The 18,957-nt window shown below is 31.9% G+C and overlaps 3 protein-coding genes across 5 annotated transcripts in view; 2 read left to right on the top strand and 1 right to left on the bottom strand.

The window, feature by feature from the left end:
• Positions 1-18,957, bottom strand: part of LOC18106030 (putative MO25-like protein At5g47540) — a 71,578-nt gene that overhangs the window by 37,901 nt on the left and 14,720 nt on the right. The gene's annotated exons all lie outside the window — the stretch shown is intronic.
• Positions 7,931-15,147, top strand: LOC18106035 (LRR receptor-like serine/threonine-protein kinase GSO2). The gene is made up of 16 exons (XM_024610640.2): positions 7,931-8,097; positions 9,108-9,243; positions 9,344-9,418; positions 9,512-9,583; positions 11,338-11,409; positions 12,416-12,487; positions 12,595-12,666; positions 12,759-12,830; positions 12,950-13,024; positions 13,110-13,181; positions 13,308-13,385; positions 13,475-13,549; positions 13,930-14,001; positions 14,663-14,731; positions 14,841-14,909; positions 15,006-15,147. The coding sequence occupies exons 1-16, from the start codon at positions 7,968-7,970 to the stop codon at positions 15,067-15,069; spliced, it is 1,275 nt and encodes a 424-aa protein (XP_024466408.2). The 5' UTR covers positions 7,931-7,967; the 3' UTR covers positions 15,070-15,147.
• Positions 15,112-18,446, top strand: LOC127903919 (probable LRR receptor-like serine/threonine-protein kinase At1g53430). 3 transcript variants are annotated; one of them, XM_052456661.1, is made up of 10 exons: positions 15,112-15,209; positions 15,296-15,342; positions 15,413-15,783; positions 15,852-16,071; positions 16,173-16,301; positions 16,383-16,498; positions 16,586-16,787; positions 17,043-17,277; positions 17,358-17,508; positions 17,954-18,446. In XM_052456661.1, the coding sequence occupies exons 1-10, from the start codon at positions 15,127-15,129 to the stop codon at positions 18,227-18,229; spliced, it is 1,830 nt and encodes a 609-aa protein (XP_052312621.1). In that variant the 5' UTR covers positions 15,112-15,126; the 3' UTR covers positions 18,230-18,446. The 3 variants fall into 3 exon arrangements, with proteins under 3 accessions (XP_052312621.1, XP_024466409.2, XP_052312622.1); XM_024610641.2 differs by having other exon boundaries at positions 16,586-16,799; XM_052456662.1 differs by lacking the exon at positions 15,296-15,342 and having other exon boundaries at positions 15,158-15,209; positions 16,586-16,799.

Raw genomic sequence — 18,957 nt, 5'->3', positions numbered from 1 at the left:
ATAGAGAGAATCCAAATATAAGTTATTTATACATTTTAAACTATTTGTATTTTATTAATTTTAAATTTTACTAATATTTGTTTTTCATTAAAACATATTTTGAAATTACGTTAGAAACATATACTTACAGCAACTATTTTCATAAACAAATTATATTAGTTAATTTGGTAGATATCAAAATTAACACGATGGTTTCAGTGAATCCAGTGAGGACTTTGGGGCAGTAGGAGCAGCAGGAACTTACAAAGAAATTTCGATTTATCTTGTGGCCCCTACTGTAATTTGAGAACTTTTATATTGTTGAAAATAAAACGTGTTGATTGTACGTTTTCTACTTTGATATCTGGTTTTTGTCAAAACATTTGCAAAATTTTTTTTTTAAAAAAAATATTTTGTTTTTCATGCATACAGTCAAGTCTCTCAAAGATAAAAAAAAATCATCGTATCGTATTTTCATTAAACAAAAAAATCATATTGTTTTTTTACACAAAAAAAATTCAAAAAAAGGTTTTAGCATGCACTTTAGCTTTAATAACAAGTTTGTTAGAGCCATGAGAACTAGGCCAATATTTCAAAAATTCCAAAAAAATATTTTTGTCTTCTTTTAGTATCTGGGATTACGAATTTATACGTAAAATGTATTCCTGATATTAAAAATATAGTTTTTTTATATAGATATTAGAACGGTTAGGATTTTACCCGATAAGATAAGGACCTCCTTATTGAGGAGGACTTTTCTTGAACCATAGACGGACCAACAATTAGAAATATAATAACACCTTAGCTTTTTATCAGACAATCAAATAATGCAGCTTACCTTAGGTAAGATGTATTTGGGGTGCTAATATCTTCCCTTTAAGCAATCAATCCCTGTACCCGATCTCTGAGACCAGTTAGGGTTCCTAGTGACCAAAATTCTAGGTGGCGACTCCCATTCCATTTTCCACCGATAAAAGACAAGAATTTCTTGTCTCCCCATATTTGTCAGATAGATACATTAGATTGAAGTGGAATATTCGCCGCGACACCGCACACATGCGACAGTTTCTGTACGTAGTGACCTTTCATGGGAGAATAGCATAAATAATATATTCTGAATACAAAACGGTTGAGCAATTACAAGTGCAGAAGGCTATAATATTTGAGCTGAAATTTATATCCACATGAAATGAAGTTGTTTGTTTGTTTTTTATACGAAAGTAGATCCAATGAAATTTATATCCTGAAATTAACATTAAATTTTTGGTTTTCAAAGCAGCATTACAGAATGATCTTTACCTGACGGTGGTTATTATTATTACTTGACAATGGAAACAAAAGATGCTGAATTACATGAACAAAGACTTGACCATAAATTTTAACGATGCATTATTACTTCTCAATGTTCACTTTCTGATTGGACCCAAGAAATGGAGGTTAAGCTATCAGCTTTTGGCCTTCATACTGATGCTTTAGCTTTATTAATATTTCTATGCTCGACAATGCAAAAGATCGACATAATGAATGCAAAAGATCGACATAATGGTAGCAAAAGATGCTGAACATAAACAAAGACTCGACCATAAATTTTAATGATGCATTATTACTTCTCAATGTTCACTTTCCGATTGGACCCCAGAAATGGAGGTTAAGCTATCTGCTTTTGGCCTTCATACTGATGCTTTAGCTTTTATTTATCTTTCTCTGCTCGACAATGCAAAAGATCGACATAATGGAAACAAAAGATGCTGAACATAAACAAAGACTCGACCATAAATTTTAAAGATGCATTATTACTTCTCAATGTTCACTTTCCGATTGGACCCCAGAAATGGAGGTTAAGCTATCAGCTTTTGGCCTTCATACTAATGCTTTAGCTTTATTAAATGCAGAAGATTAACAAAAGATACTGAACATGAACAAAGACTTGACCATAAATTTTAAAGATTCCATGGGTTCAATCATATACATCATTATTTTTCTGATAACGTCAAAAAATCAATTCATTTTATGATGTATCAAGCAATTTAGCAGAGCCGTTAGCTGGGCATAGAAAAGACAGAAAACCTTGTCAAGTCTTTCACTTAATAAGGCATGACCTTTATTACTTCTCAATGTTCACATTCCGTGGGTCCAATGATTGGACCCAAGAAATTAATGTAGAGTTAGGTATCAACTTGTGGCCTTCGTACTGATGCTTTAGCTTTATTAATCTTTCTCTGCTTGACGAGGCAAAAAATTGATGCTGAACACGAACAAAGACTTGACAATAAATTTTAAAGATGGATTATTACTTCAGATTCCATGGTTCCAGTCATTTACATTATTATTCTTTAGCGACGATCATCATTCAAGATCAGAGTTATCAGGATAAATATAAATGGAAAGGATAAGAAAATCTTGTTTTTATTAATAAAAAAAAAGTTATCACCTAGTATTATGGTCACTAGAAAATCTAAAGGTCTGCTAGAGTCTGGGCAAGAAACTGATTGTGCAAAGGAAAAATGTATCACTCCTAGTGCAACTTACCTATAGTAAGCTGCTTTGTTGTTTGTTCTAAAATGTGTTTCTATTTGTTAGTCTATTTAAGGTTTGAGAAAAGTTGTCATCGGTAAGGAAATCTTTATCTCATCAAGTTAAAACCTAACCATTTTAAAGCCTAAAAAATAGATTTGTTTAAGGTTTAACAAAAGTTCTCTTCAGTAAGGAGATTTTTATCTTATCATGTTAAAACCTAACTATCTTAACAGGAAAGAAAATAAAAAAAAAGGTTTGTATTTGAAATTTTAATCAAATCCTAACGGATAATCGCAAACTTGTTGTAATACCCATTAAATGATTTTTTTGTATTTTTCAAAGTATGATGAAGATGAAATTTTTATTTTTTGTATAAAAACATGCATGCAAATTTTAGAATCTGATTATATGCATGAAAAGACAAAATATTTTTGTATTTTTGAAATGAGAGATTTTTTTTTAATTAGAGATAATATATCTATGTTTGTTTTCTAAACCTCACTGTGATACAAGTATGTCTCTTTCCTTGATTTTGTCTTTTCTTTTCGCAGCATATGACTCTTTGTGTTCCATCTTTGATTTAGAAATGGTAGGGATTAAAAGTAGAGATCTTGGTAAAATTATGTGAAAACTCTACTATTTAAATGGACTTTATTGGAATTAAGATTGGTTTGCGTCAAAATAGGATTTATGAACCATAATTTACTTAATTTAGTCCTTTTAAATTAAACCTATTTAAGATGTGAACTTGTTTTGGATATGTTTTTTTATTTTTTTTTGTTTATATGCTTGAGTTTGGACAAATCGGGTCTATATATACAGGGCCAGTTAGATCAATGGCTTAATCCACTGCATCACCTGGAACTGCTCTTGCCTTTAGGAGTACCGACCACTACAGTACAGACAGAATGAATCATTCATTTCTCAGATGGGCCACTACAGTACCCTTTCTATGCAGTTTAGAAGCAGTGGCATGAGTGTTGACAGTGTGATTCTGTTCTCAATCTTGTTTTGCTACAATTTCCTGCTGCCTATTCAGAAGCGACAGTGAAGAACATATACAAAATGGAGAGGGTAATTATCTAACAAATTAGTCACCACTACAAATCTTCCATGGAATTAAGAACTTCATGTGATACACGTTTGAGATTCCAAAGGCCTGTGTTGACAGCTTGCTTTTTCTTTGTTTTTCACTATCTTCTGTCTGACGCTTTTCCATTCACTTTTCAATTGCCTTTGGATTTTGCTTTCCTTAACGTCTTGATAGTACTTTATCATAATCATACTTGTTTTCATCTTAAAATTAACAATATTTGATTATTCTCCGGATTAAGGCTACACAAATAATTTTATAATATAAAATTCTCATACAGATTTAAGTGATAATTCTTTTATTTTTAATATCAGAATATCAAAACAATTAAAAAATATCAATTTAATTTTTTTTTTAAAATACGATCCACCTGTAATCCCAAACAATTAAAAAATATTAATTAATTTACTTGCAAACTGTCCAAGTGTAGCTTTGTGGAGGTGATACCAACATCTATTTAATTAGGCACTAGAGTGTAATAAAGGACTATTACTAAAATTAAGGACTGTGTAGAGTGTGTGTGGAAGATAAAAAGGGCGTTGTGCCGATGATGGCTCGTTTGTTTTTTGTTGCTTGATAGAGAGAAAGGGATGGCTAGTTATGGAGGTACTTTGATATAGTGCAGGGCATAATTTTTTCAAGGGAATTTGGGTTTTTTCTTTTCTTTAGTGACAGGGTGTACTGGACGGTGTGATGGGCCATCGTTTTTTGCTCTCTATTTTTGGAGTGTATTTTTCTCTCTCTTTTTAAGATAGAATGTTTAGTATTTTTTTATGCTAATTCTTTCTAACTAATTTCTCCGCTTTCTTTTAGAGTGGCCTTGTGTTTGAGAATATAATATATAGCGGTTGTGGTTAAAAGTACTTAATTTTTATTTATAAATGTATTAAAATAATATTTTTTTTATTTTTTAAAAAATTATTTTAACATCAGCACATCAAATAAAACGATCTGAAAATATAAAAAAATTAATTTTAAATAAAACAAATTCAATTTTTTGAGGAATTCTCAACCGCACCATTATACTAGTAAAACAAATGTTCTTTTCACTCTGAGGTGCTAATATATTACACACACTTCCATAATCTTCTTGTATTTTTCGAGACTTTCTGAAAAATTTGTAAATATGAAAAAAAATGATCAAAAATTATAAAATAACCAAAAGTTGGCCAAAACATGTTGAAAATGTATTTTTGATATTTTTATTTTTTCAAAAATATACGGGTAAGAAATTATGTTATGACAATAGTTGTCGCACCCGACATTGCGGCGACTCGAAAATTAATTCTTGAATATGGAAAAAAGAACAGATTTCTGGCATCTGGTTCTTTTAGAAAAAAAGGTCTTGTTTAAGGAGTCGCCACCTAGTATTATGGTCACTAGGAACCCTAACTGGTCAACAGAGATTCTATGGCTCGGGATTGGTTACGTAAAATGGAAGATATTATCACCCCTTAAACGTTCTGCCTAAGGCAAACTGCATTGTTGGTTTTGTCTTCAATTGCTAAACATTTATTCGCTTATGCTATGATGATTTGTTTATAATATTCCTGACTCTGGCGCCAGTGAATATTCGAGCTCGAATAATTCCAACTCTGGCGTTGGTAAAAATTCGTAGCTACGAAAAATTAGATCAATATTTTTTATTCCCTACTCTAGCTCCAGTGAATAAATAAAAAAAATAAATTGATTTTTTATGCATGCACATATTTTTTATTTTTCTAGCTAAATAAAATAAAATACACCGAATAAAAATAATATAAATTTAAACCGGTATTTTTATTCCTGACTCTGGCGTCAGTGAATAAACCAGTAAATTTACATTATTTTTATTCATGCATACACATTTTTTTATTTTTTCTACCCTTTTTTACTTTTCTATTTTTTTTATTTTTTTTATTTTTTTGGGCTGGGCCCAGCTCTACCCACCCAGCCCAGCCCAGCCTGGTCACTGGCCCAAACCAGTGACCCGGCTGGGCCACATGAGGCACGCGTGATCCAAATCACGCGTGCCTGGCCTTTGTTAATTAATTCAAAATAAGCGGCAAAAATGAATTAACGAAACGCAAGGGAAAACAGAGCAGACTTACCTGCAGAGAATTTGTGCGAGGTTGCCGAAGATGACACTTCTGTTTTCGAATTGCCTCTTACTCCTTATGCTTGTATCTCACGTTGTATTCCTTTCCTGGGTCTCTGTTTCGTCTGCTCTCGTCTGAAAAATTATTCAAGTGCTCTGTTTTTTAAAATCTCTCTACTCTCTCTCGGTTTGTTTCTGTTTTCGTTGTTTTAAGGCCGGTATTGGTAAGGAAAGGGTTCACTTATGGTATGGGGTTTTAAAAAAACACTTAAAAATTCAGCTGGTATCTTTGTGTTTTTCTCTTTTGGTTTCGTTCGTCCCTCTCTCTCCCTCTAACCCACCTCTGCTCTTCGGTGCTGCTCGGTTTATATAGGGCTCGGCGGGTTGATAACGGGCGGTAGGCTGAGGGTCGGCCACCATTAAGGCACCCATAACTGAAACCAACGGACGATTTACTACTGCAACGTCTCTCGGCCTTTACTGTGGAAAACGGTCGCTGGTTTAAAGAGGAAGATGAACAACGTCCCTTCAAAACGACGCCGTTTGGAGATAAACAGTGGCCATTTTCACTTTGACCCGTGAAGTTTTGCAAATTTTATAATTAAGCCCCTGGTTTAGACAGTAATTTTCCCTGCATTTCGGCGCCTTTTACAAGTTAGTCCTTGGACTTTAATCTGCTGCAATCGTGTCCCCAATTAACCCCAAACTTTGCTATTTCTTCAATTAAGTCCCTGATTTCATTAATTTAATTAAATCCAAAGTCCAATTAAGTCTAAAACTTATCAATTCTCCAATTAAGCCCCTGATTGGATTAATTAAATTAATTCCAATCTTAATTAAGTCTCAAAACTTATCAATTCTCCAATTAAACCCTTGATTGGATGAATTAAATTAATTTCAAGCTTAATTAAGTCTAAAAATTTATCAATTCTCCAATTAAACCCTTGATTGAATTAATTAAATTAATTCCAAGCTCAATTAAGTCTCAAAACTTATCAATTCTCCAATTAAACCCTTAATTGGATTAATTAAATTAATTCCAAACTTAATTAGATTAATTTCAAAGTTTAATTAAACCCCAAAACTTCTAATCATGTTGCCCTTAACCCAAATTTTAATCCATTCTTCATTTATCTCATTTTACTTGTTTTTTTTATCATTATTATTTTTTTATCATCATCATCATTTTTTTATCCTTTTCAGTAAATAAAATAATGATAATAATTAAAATAAAATGATCAAAAATTGGGTTATGACAATAGTCATTGCAACTATTAACAAACTTGAAATGCATCAAATGATTATAAAATTAGCTTTCTTGAACGGTGACATTGTCAAAGAGGTTTACATGGAACAATCCCAAAGATTTTCATTTGATTGAAATACCAAGTGGAATATAATAGAATAATCTTAATGAAAGATCACCTATTTAAGTGAGAAATATAGTCATTTCTTTGAGAATTTCAAAAATATTCAAAAATGATGACCTTTCATTATAAAATAGCTTTTGAGTTTTTTATTTTTATTGTTGGATAATATTGATGTGAAATGCAATTAATTAAGGTGATGTTGTTAGAATTTTAAAAGACCAATGAGCAATAATTTTTGGCTTTACTTGGAGTTAAACTAAACAAACATCTAATCTAAATTTACATTAGGTTCACTTATCCCTTTATTTTTTGACAACAAGATGTCCATCAATGTCGCTTGTAAACAACAATATAGTTTCAAATTCATTTTTGCATAATTGTTGTATTTGTTTTTATAATGAAAGGTCAGCATTTTTTTTCCTTTCCATCAATGTTGCTTGTAAATCTGAGTAAGTGTCATCAGAGCTTTTGCTCAAAATCCAAACCCAACAAATGATAGATCATCATGTTTGTAAAATTTTGTACCGTACATTTGAGTCACAAATTAGATTTTCTCTTCAATTCAAATTAATAATTCATAATTATATATTATATTCGAATAATTACCGTACATTATGCATGAATGAATTCAAATCTTAGACATTGAATTGAATTCAAATATGCAAATTTTACACCGTTGTTTGTCTCAATTTTTTTTTTTTTAAAAAAAGCTTTGGATCACAGGGAATCATTTTGCAATTTACTTAAACCAAAATTGTTAGCCCTCCATACATAATATTGCAAGTTACTTTTCTCAGGTATTTTGACATTTGGACAGGGACAATATGGTAATGTGAGGTAATTGATTCAGAGTTAATAACAGTTTGAACGGTAAAATAATATCTTTATAAAGAATGGATGTCTTAAGGGAAGGGGATTGCAAGCTAAAGTAATGGCTAAGCTTTATCTTAAGCTCTTTCCTAAGCTTGTTTCCTCTCTTGCCGTTCTTCTTCTTTGTCAATTTGGCTATGTAGCCTGTCAACCAACAGGTTTCTCTGACAGCCGGTTGCCTGCAGATGAAGGTACACACGATATACTTTCCATCTACATATATATCCTTTTCCTACTATATACAAAAGAAGGAAGAAAATTTGTTTATCTGTTAAATATGAGCTTTTCCTTCAATATCTTCTGATCCCTATCGATCCAAGCAGATCCTCTTCTCTTTCAGATTTTGAATAGCAACCATCTTTGGATGAATGTAAATCCTAACCATAGATGTGAAATTCTTAAGAATATAAACTCACTCATGTTTGCAAGAAACTGATCCAAGCTAACAAGAGAAAGAAGAGAGAACACTTGAGCTGGAAGGAAGGGTATTAATCTTTGTGACCCAAACAATGAAAAGCCTTGCTAATAACCAACCTTATGCTTAAACATTGCTCCGAAGAAGAATGGAATGTTGGGTGGAAGGCTTTGCTCAACTTGGGAAGCTGTGGTGGATAAAAACATAAACTAATCTTTGTACTAAGTAATAAACTACGACACACGCCAAGTATGGTGTTAACATCCACACTATATATGTTTTCTCTATTCCTACACGCGCCTGATTAGTTAATGCATATCACTAGACACTCACAAGATACTGCTATTTCTCTCTTCCATTTGCACTCTCTAGTGCTTCCACAGCCTGGCAGAGAGTTCCGTAGTGCTTTAGTTTTATCTTGCTAGCCTACGTACTGCATATCTTAGATATTTTCTGCTTCTCCATCTTTTCCTATAACTATCAAGCGAAGTGATTGGTTAAGGATGAATTGATTTTTACGAGGATTTTAGAAACAAGGGAGGTGGTAAGGAAATCTAGATGGATTTTCAACATGGAATTATATGGAGTCAATTCACACATCCATAAAATTAGCACAAGTTTTTTTTTTTCTTTTAGTTCGGATTCGAAGCTAGGTAGAAGTAGCCTGGTTGTGGTGATTGATATAATACTATGCTAAAAATATATGGTTTTGATCATGAATGTATGCTTACCTGTTTGATTTTGCTAAACAAAATATGTGTTTCTTTGTTGAAAAACGTTTGGCAGAAAGGGCTTTGGAAGACTTGATGACCACGTTAGGTTTTCAACAAATCTCACGCTCGTCTTGTGACAATAATTTTCAAGGCATGATCACATGCAATTGCACTTATGAGAACAGCACAGTTTGTCACGTCACCGGCCTGTAAGTTCCTCATCAACTTCATCCAATTTTCTTTTATTAAGGCAATGCATCCTCTTTAAAACTCACTGGTTTCTATGGTGACGCCATTTTTGGGAGGTAGAGATCTCTCAAACCTCGAATTAGACGGACAAATCCAAGCTGAAGCCTTGACTAGTCTCGTTTTCCTAAAAAGAATGTGAGTATCATATGACGTGTGATGATAATCATGCATTCGAATCAGTATGCTGACCTCAACTAATTGATAACAATCCTATTACATTAATAACAGTGATTTGTCCAAGAATCAACTTGATGGTAGCATCCCTGTCACCATGGGGAACTTGCCTTCACTCACCTCTCTGTAAGTGATCCAGTACGTACCATGGTCATATACTACTACTGCAGTTTATTTTGTTGCAGTGATTTGTCCAAAAATATTCTTTATTTTAAATATACTACAATATTTAAACAAAATTAAGATTTTCTATGTAACTCGATTCAAGAATCCCTATAATTGATATATTTAGCTTCTGCCTTGGATATTCGGTCTTTGGGCTGTAGTTATTTAGCTTCGACTAGATACACATAGCCTTTGAGGGTGCAATTATTGAGTTCCAGTTGCATAATATAACGGTTAGAGAATTTAAAATATAAACTGTAGGATTGTGAATCGAAGTGCTTGGACTTGTGCATTGGACTTGTAGGATTGTGAGCAATTGAAGGGCTTGAGCACGTTCAAGATCTATCCCAAATTTATTTAACATGTCAAGAAAATGTATCTTAAAACAAGTAAATAATCATTCACAGACATTCAAACTAGACATAGAAAATTTAAATGATGAATAAATATTAATAAATAATAGTTATAATTAAAAATATATATATTAATATTTTAAAACATTTACATTTATAATTAAAAATAATGTTGTCACTATAGGTAATTCCACTGCTTAGACTATGGTTGACTAGATAACTGAAATAGTATCTTGGAAGGGTATTACCAAGGAAATTCCCAAACTCACAGATCCAAATTATAACAAACTATGAAAATAATATTTTGTATATAGAAAATAGGCATTGTACATTAATCAACTTGTCTATCCTTAATGCAACATTCATGGAAAAACACAAAATTAAAATCTTACAATCCTTAGGTCAATATTGTATAAACAACCAAAAAATACAAGACACAATTAAAAATAAATCCTGTTCTTGGAGAAATGGTGACAAAAATTAAGTTATGTATTAATTGATTTTATTATGTGATAGACAACATCCAAAGAATAGAACCCAATAAAAATTATTCTTATCCAAAGTTGATTTATGAATAAAAAGACAACGAATATAAAAAATATGTATTAATTATATTATTTGATAGACAACATTTAAAGAATAAGACTTGATAATAAATCTTCTTTTCCTATGTTAATTTATAGATAAAAAAAAAACAATTAAACTGGGTAGCATTCCTTGGATCAAGTCTGTAAAGGCAATCTTAAAATTGTGATCCAAGGTCGTATTGCATAAAAAAATACATTAGATGTTGATCATTAATTAATAAATTTATTAAATTAAAGTGTTTATTTAAAATAATTAATTTCAATTGTTAATTAAAAAAGCATATATATATATATATATTCATCTCAAATATAATTATCACAAATAATTTTATAATATTTTAATCTTTAATATTAATATATGTAGATATGTTCAATTAAATATTAGAATAATTTTTTTTCTATTGTTTCATTAAAGAGTAAAAATATATAATTACAAGTATAATTTAGATGTGTGTTTGAAAAGGTAAAAAAAAATAAGTGCCCTCTAGAAACAAGGGAGCTGGTAATGAAATCTGTATTGATTTATCATTTAATGTTTGTAATCTTTTGTTATATTTCCATTAATGGTCTATGAATGTCTTCCCACTTCTCATATGCATAGCGATCTCTCCGAAAACTTCCTCCATGGTTGTCTGCATAGTTATGAGCAAAGAGCTGCTTAGCTTTTGGATCATATACAATAACTAATTTCAGTTCTTAGCGTGTCTTCATAAAATTTATATTATTGGTTCTTATTTGAGTAATGATGAACTTATATGGTAATACATATGCATAGCGATCTCTCCACAAACTTCTTCAAAGGCTCCATACCTTCATCCTTGGTGAATTTATCGTCCCTCCAATATCTGTAAGTATCATGCACTCTTCAATATCATATAATTATAAGTATCATCTTCAATGTCAATTAATTAAATTCTTTTTTCATTTCTGATGCAAGTTTTGTGCTTTTATTCTTGTGGGCGTTTATATGTATTTTATTAATATTGACTTTTATTCAGAAACATTTTATGTCCAATTTTTAAAGATTCTTATTTTTTTTTCCTAATCAAGTATTTAGATTTCATGCTTCAAAACTATATAGTTAAAAGCAAACTATCCATCATCAATTTAAAAAAAAAAAAACAAATGGCACTAATTAACCAAAACTATCCATCATATGAATTATAGGAGAACATCTTGGATATTTGGGGTTGATTTTATACCATTGTTGTTCTTTTAAAAAATAATATATAATGGTAAGAAAAGAGCATACAATTAGTAACTTCTGTTTTTAAGAGTTCTATGAAATTATATCTAACATTTTTTTTTCTAAAATCACTTCTTTTAAATTATATATATTCCATCAAATAATAGTTAAGATCTCATTTTCATTCGGAGAATAAAGTGTTTAGAACTACATAATTATATTATAATGGTGAAAATTTGAGTTAAGAACTCAAATTTCCTTCTTTAAATTAAAGAAGAAGTTACATAGATTAAACTTGTAGCTGTAATTGTTAAGATTTTTTAATAGAATTTAGCTTTGTTAGAAATGAAAAGAAGGGCAAGCCGTTTGGGGACTTATACTTATAAATGTTCATGTCAAGGTGTTAATGCCTTAATGTCACAAAAATTAACTTCTGAGTTCTGTTTGGTTCTTTTCTCTTTTGTAATTAGGATAAAAGCCTTGTTTGGCTAATTGCTTAACCGTGTTGATGCTTGTTTGGCTGTCTGCATGGTTATGAGCAAAGAGCTGCTTAGCTTTTGAATCATATATAATAACTAATTTCAGCTCTTAGTGTGTCTTCATAAAATTTAAATTATTGATTCTTATTTGAGTAATAATGAATTTATATGGTAATACATATGCATAGCCGTCTCTCGAGAAACTTCCTCAATGGTTCCATACCTTCATCTTTGGGGAATTTGTCGTCCCTCAAATATCTGTACGTGTCATCCAATCACAGTCTCTTCAATATCATATAATGTCAATTAAATTCTTTTTCCATTGCTGATGCAAGTTTTGTGCTCTTATTCTTGTGGGTGTTTTCAGGAATTTGAAGTATAATATGTTATCAGGTCAAATCCCTAAAGAATTGGGCAACCTCTCTAATCTCCAATTGATGTATAGAAACTCGTTCGCTCGCTCTTTCATTCTCCTTGAATTTCCTTTTAACTTATTGAGTTTGGTTTGGTTCTTATCTCTTATTTAATTAGGTACTTGGGCTCCAATGAACTCACTGGTCAGCTTCCACCAGAACTTGGAAGATTGAGATCTCTTGGTTATTTGTAAGTTTCAAAAAGAAGAATAATAATATCATACCACCTTGTAAAACCACGGAAGATAGTAAGAGGAGAAATAAAACAGAAAAAGGGTGGATTACAATCCTTTTGATGTGTTGTTGTAGAGACTTGAACTCCAACAAATTGAGTGGAGAACTGCCGGGAAATTACGCCAGCTTTACTTCGGAATTGGAGCGGTTGTAAGTGCAACTGATCATCATGTTATTTCAACCGACAATCTGTTTAATTATTGTTCCAAGGAAAAGCAACTAACTATGGCTGCAGTAGCGTAGCTGGGAACCGTTTGACCGGTCAAGTACCAAGTTTCATTGCGAATTGGACTGAACTCTATTACCTGTAAGAAATTACTTGTGCTTTCATACAGTACATGTGAAAGTAAGCAATATTATTTGATTGAGAAACTGTCGATGATCGATGAATATCGATCATTCAATAATTTGTGTTTTTGTGTACTGATGACAGGTCCCTCTCCGGGAATGATTTTGAAGGACGACAGCTGCCTCTTGAACTTCTTTTTAACATGTCAAAACTCAAATACTTGTAAGTGCTCTATGATTTTGAAGGATAGCTGCCTCTTTTTAACTGTTGAAATAAATGCATGTTTTTATTCTGGATGGTTTTTCTTCCAGGTTTCTTAGTGATGTAAGAAGCTCGGCCGGTTTCCCTTTCCCAAAAAATGCAAATATGACGGAAATAAGACGACTGTGAGTTTTTCCTTCCTTTGCTTTTCTTTAAAGCTCACACTAAGGGCAAAAGCTCACACTAAGGGCATAACTAACTTGAGATTTGTAATTAGAAAGGAAAAGAGAAAAGAAAAAAGAATGCCTGAAACTTCCTTGGTACGGCAAACTTTAACATTGCTATTGTACTTAATTTGCATCCTTACAACCTAATCGGTCAATGGATGAGGAGTAAGCCAATGAGCTATGGCATGAATTCAAATTGTGGTATAAAGATTAATTTCACATTGAATAATAAAAACCATACACACTTAGAATTATATTTGTCTAGGAGCGTTATTGACTCTTAATGATATGTATGCATTGGATAAATCCCAGCACAACTTCTTCAATGATTTGTGTAGGGTGATAAGGAATTGCTCAATAAGTGGTGAAATCCCCCCTGACATTGGTGATTGGTCATCGTTAAAATACCTGTAAGTTTCATTTCCTCTTTTGTAAAGGATTTGTAGTTCTGTCATGGCTATTTAATTTGTTTAGGGCCTTTAGGCCATGCATTATTCATTAGAAGTGTTGATGATTTTGATTATGTGTTTACAGAATCAATCTTTTTAATGATTAGAAAATTAGGGTCTATATTATTAATCTTTAAAATCTAATTTTTAATATTTTCCCCTAGCTAGAACACAAAAGAAATATCTTGAAACCTTAATGAGCCAATTTTTAGAGTAAACAAATTGTATGCTATTGAAAATAGTACCACTTCATTATCATTGAAGATTAAAAAGCTTTTAAAATTAAGGATGATCCGATGGCCCTTTTGATTATCAACTTAATTAGAGTCAATTAAGTTGTAAAAAACTTGTATATATAAAACTACTCTCATGTTTTAAAAGGATGATCCAGTAAAAGAAGAACCTTTCCCATACACTTCGTTCTCATTTTAGAATTTTCCACTTTAAGTGAAAATATCAAGTTGTCAAAAAAATAAAAATAAAAAAAAAATGTCAATAGCGAGCTTGAATATTTTAACCTCAAAACTAAAAACAAATCAAATCAAACTAAACTTTCCATTATTTTTTTATTAAATTATTAAAGATAACGATTAATTGCTTTCATGTTTTTTTGATCCTGCAGAGACTTGAGCTTTAACAGCTTAACTGGTGGAATACCAGATTCCATGAAAAAGCTGAATTTAAGTAAGATGTATGCAAAAGAGATTCCTTGAACTCGATCAATCCATCTTATAATAAGTTCGTTTTGCCACTCTATTAAAAAACAAGTGATGGTTTTCATATTGGTTTGTATTGTTCAGGTTTCTCACAGGAAATATGCTTAGTGGCACAGTACCTCCCTGGCTTCCTCATAAAATTGAGGACAAGGCGTACGTTATGGCTTTGTGCTCTTTGCTCAGATGGGTTGTTTTCCCTTTTCTAGATTGCCTCAATAAAATCTTGATATGTAAACAATAATGTTGCAGGGATTTGTCATATAATGATTTTGATGATGGTCCGAAGCAAGGAGAAGGAAAGCTGAACATGTAATAACGGCAACTTCATTTTCTTCTTCCTTTTGCTTCACTTGCAAGAATATTATTGTCTATGAAATCCCAACTTCTAATCATTTTGTATCATGTGCACCAACTGCTTGCATGTTGTTCCTACTCAAGCAGTCAACCAAACAGGTATGATAATATCCTCCATATGGTGTCATTAATTTAGAACAAATGATCATGAGTTATTTCTTACAAATTTTGTTTGCTATTTCTAGGAATTATATACGTGATTTCATAAAACAATGTCGGGGAAAACCAAAGTGTAAGTTCAATTGAGAAGCTCATAATTTTGCGCAGGACAGATTTTCTGTACTCATTATCATTTTTTGCAGACGATTCCTTATATATAAATTGTGGTGGAGGAGAGACAGTTGTTGATGGGAAAGTGTTTGAAGCAGACAGTACAACATCAAATTACCATTCAGCTCCAAGAAAAAATTGGGCTTATTCTTGTTCTGGAGACTTCGGATCGAAAACTTACGATTCCAGTGATTACATAAAAAACGAGGAATGTGGAGTTTGTGATTCTGCTGGGACACAGTTATACAACTCAAGTCGCCTCTGCCCTCTTTCTCTGACATATTACGGCTTCTGTTTATTTAAAGGATATTACACTGTGAAGCTTTACTTCGCTGAAACTGTTTACCAAAATGATGAAGATTACTCGAATTCAGGGAAACGTGTTTTTGATGTATATATACAGGTAACCGCTATATTTTTCTGCACTTCTTTCAAAAATTCCCATCATTCAACATCCACTTTTGGATACAGGGGAAGAGAGAACTAAAAGACTTCAACATAAAAGAAAACGCCACCGGCACCAATAAGACATGGACTGCAAGTTTCACAGCATATGTAGGAGATGATCATCTATTGAATATCCACTTTTTCTGGGCTGGAAAAGGATCTTTTCAGGTGCCAGGTTTTTCCTATTCAACAGATGCCCTGTCTCTGAATGGACCCCTTGTGTCAGGCATTTCCGTAACTGCAAGTAAGGAATTGCGTGCTCTTAATTTTGTTGAGCAAAGATTTCTGCTACCCTTTATCTGGATAAATAATTTTTTCTTTCTGTCTTCCACTATTTGTATCCAGACTTCAAAGTTGGCACGGGACTATCTCCTTCACAAATTGCAGGGATTACTGCAGGTTCAGTATTTGCTCCTCTACTTCTGTTGGCTTTCATGTGGAAAATGGGCTGGCTGCGGAAAAGCGAGTTGGATGGTACCTCTCCATGCTAATCTAAAATCATTATGCACCATACACTACCTTAAGAATTCTTACTTCGATGTTTTCTTCAAATAGAAATAACCATTGAGGTCCAAGGAAAATCTTTCACCCTCAAACAAATGATCGATGCTACTCGAAAATTCAGCCCCAAAATGGAGATTGGCAGGGGACGCTTTGGAATAGTATACAAGGTCAGATTTTCTTTTTTGAAACATTTGTTCCTCAACATGCACTTTTTTCTTTTGAAGTTCTGGTAAATTGATTTCACGTGTATGCAGGCTGAATTGCCGAACGAGATAAAATTAGCAGTGAAGAAGATTTCTCCTCATTCAAAGCAACAAGGAAAAGATGAATTACAAAGGGAAATCTTCAACCTGAAATCTTTGCATCATGAGAATCTTGTTCAATTGTTGGATGGCTATTCAAATAAAGGCCTGCATCTGCTAGTATATGACTATATGCATAAAGGCTCCCTTCACCGTGCGTTGTTTGGTAACACTGCCATCACCCAATTTTCATCCTGCTCTTTCGGTCCTCAAGTTTCATCTTAATTTTCACCTAATGCATTGCCTTGTGAAATTCATATGATTGTTGAGAACTAAAACACAGGAGTAATAGAATTCCGTCACTTAATGTTTGTGAGAGCTTCTAATTGTATATTTAAATCTTCTGTTAGTACAAGGATTGTGTACTTGCAAATATCAATAACTTAATATCAATAATCTTGATTTGTAGAACCAAATTCCACGACAAAACTTGATTGGAGAGCTAGATTTGATATCTGTCTGGGAATAGCAAGAGGTTTGAAGTATTTACATGAAGAGAAAAGGTTCAAGATTGTTCATGGAAACATAAAACCTAGTAATATTATGCTTGATAACTCTCTTACGGCCAAGTTGTCTGACTTTGGATTGGCAACGCTTTGTGATGAGGAAGATCCATTTATGGCCATCAAAGCAAAAGGGTCGCGGTAAGTATTATGATCATTGATTGACAACTACTTCCATTCTTTTAATTAAGAGCTAACCAATAATTAATCTTCTATTGCAGAGTTTACATGGCACCTGAGTATTCAATGGGAAAAGCAATAACTGTTAAAGCTGATGTTTACAGTTTTGGAGTTGTCCTACTCGAAATAGTTAGCGGGAAAGTTAGTGCAGATTACACACCAAATCAAGAAGCTGAGTTTCTTCTTGATAAAGTAAGTGGACCTGACAGGATAAATCCTCTTAGTTTTCTTTCTTTTTCATAGTTATTATCAAACCAAACATGTTCTGTCAACATCAAATAACTTGATACATGTGTTACATTCAACTCAAAAAAAGCAAAAGTTAATATTTAGATATCAAAAAGAAATTTAGAATAAAAAATGATATTATTATTCGATAATTTAATATATGTATTATATTTAACTAATATAAAGTTTATATAGTTATATAACAAGACACATAAGTAAATAAAATAAAATAAATTATATAAAATATGGTTCATCATCTTTTTTAATTGGATAATTGAAATAATTTCTTGATTGTTTGGAGTTATTTAATTTCTTGATATTTTTCTATTGATTAGAAAATAATAAGTAATATTTACTTGATTATTTCCTTAATGCCCGGAGCTAAGCTAATCTTGCCTTTCAATTGCAGGCTGGTGTTTTGCACGATAAGGGAAGAATCCTTGAATTGGTTGACAAGAAATTAGCATCCAGTTACAACAGAAAGCAGGCTCTCACTGTTTTGCTGTTAGCAATGAAGTGTGTTAATCTGTCTCCTACTCTCAGGCCTAAAATGTCTGAAGTCGTCAGTGTACTTGAAGGTGAGAAAAGAATCGATGAAATTTCCGAATGTGATACTCCATCAACAAATATTGGAGGACTGTGCGGTGCGTGTTCCAGGGTGTTGGAAATAGAGCCAATTTCTTAGCCAATTGGTAATGTTGAGTTTGGTGATGAAAACCTTCTGTCTCTTTTTTTATTTTGTAATTACTTGGGTCTCATTATGTGGTGGTGACAAGAGAACATTGATGTGTGCGTGAGAGACTCCATGAGAAAATATGTGTGTTTGCTTTGTCTGTTACGATTTATTTGTGCTGTTATGACAGCTAGTAATTTTGTGAATGGAATAAAATTATCATTTGCCATCCTTTATATATAGCCTATATAAAGAATAAAATTATAATTTTATGATGTGTGGGTAGGTAGTTTGATGTTGGAGGATTTTTAGAAAAAACAAATTGGTTTCTTAGTTATTTTTATTTTTATTTAATTTAGAAAATTATTTTTATTTTTATTTAATATATTTTTTCTATTTCTTTTAGGAATTATTGAGTTTATGAATTTTTATTTTTTTACTTAGTTTAGGCCTAAGACTAGTATAAACCAAGTTTGTTAGCTTGTACTTTAGAAGATAACTAAAAATCAAATAGGTAATAAAATTTTAAATAGAGACTTTTTGTGTGTTGACTCCATTTAGTAGAATTCTATGATGCTTATACCTGTTGTTATTGTTGTGTTGTTTCTATCTACATCATAATTATGTTATGATTATTTTATATCTGAGGCATTTATTTTTCTAGATTTATGTTATTTTGCTATTCTTTGATAATTTTTTAAGACTTTATTTTGAATAGATTTTTATTTTCATTTCTGCTA

The sequence above is a fragment of the Populus trichocarpa genome, chromosome 10 (genome assembly GCF_000002775.5).
Source record: "Populus trichocarpa isolate Nisqually-1 chromosome 10, P.trichocarpa_v4.1, whole genome shotgun sequence".
NCBI lineage: Eukaryota > Viridiplantae > Streptophyta > Magnoliopsida > Malpighiales > Salicaceae > Populus > Populus trichocarpa.
Note: the sequence above shows the minus strand (reverse complement) of the source record. Positions and strands in the feature narration are given on the sequence as shown.

What these genes read in the sequence shown, in the direction of transcription:
- LOC18106035 (XM_024610640.2), top strand. Translation starts at nt 7,968, where the DNA reads ATGGCTAAGCTTTATCTTAAGCTCTTTCCTAAGCTTGTTTCCTCTCTT. An exon ending in CTCTCTAATCTCCAATTGAT is followed by an intron (nt 12,667 to 12,758) that starts GTATAGAAACTC and finishes TTATTTAATTAG; the next exon opens with GTACTTGGGCTCCAATGAAC. An exon ending in ATGACGGAAATAAGACGACT is followed by an intron (nt 13,550 to 13,929) that starts GTGAGTTTTTCC and finishes TGATTTGTGTAG; the next exon opens with GGTGATAAGGAATTGCTCAA.
- LOC127903919 (XM_024610641.2), top strand. Translation starts at nt 15,127, where the DNA reads ATGAAATCCCAACTTCTAATCATTTTGTATCATGTGCACCAACTGCTT. An exon ending in ATGTCGGGGAAAACCAAAGT is followed by an intron (nt 15,343 to 15,412) that starts GTAAGTTCAATT and finishes CATTTTTTGCAG; the next exon opens with ACGATTCCTTATATATAAAT. An exon ending in GCGGAAAAGCGAGTTGGATG is followed by an intron (nt 16,302 to 16,382) that starts GTACCTCTCCAT and finishes TTCTTCAAATAG; the next exon opens with AAATAACCATTGAGGTCCAA.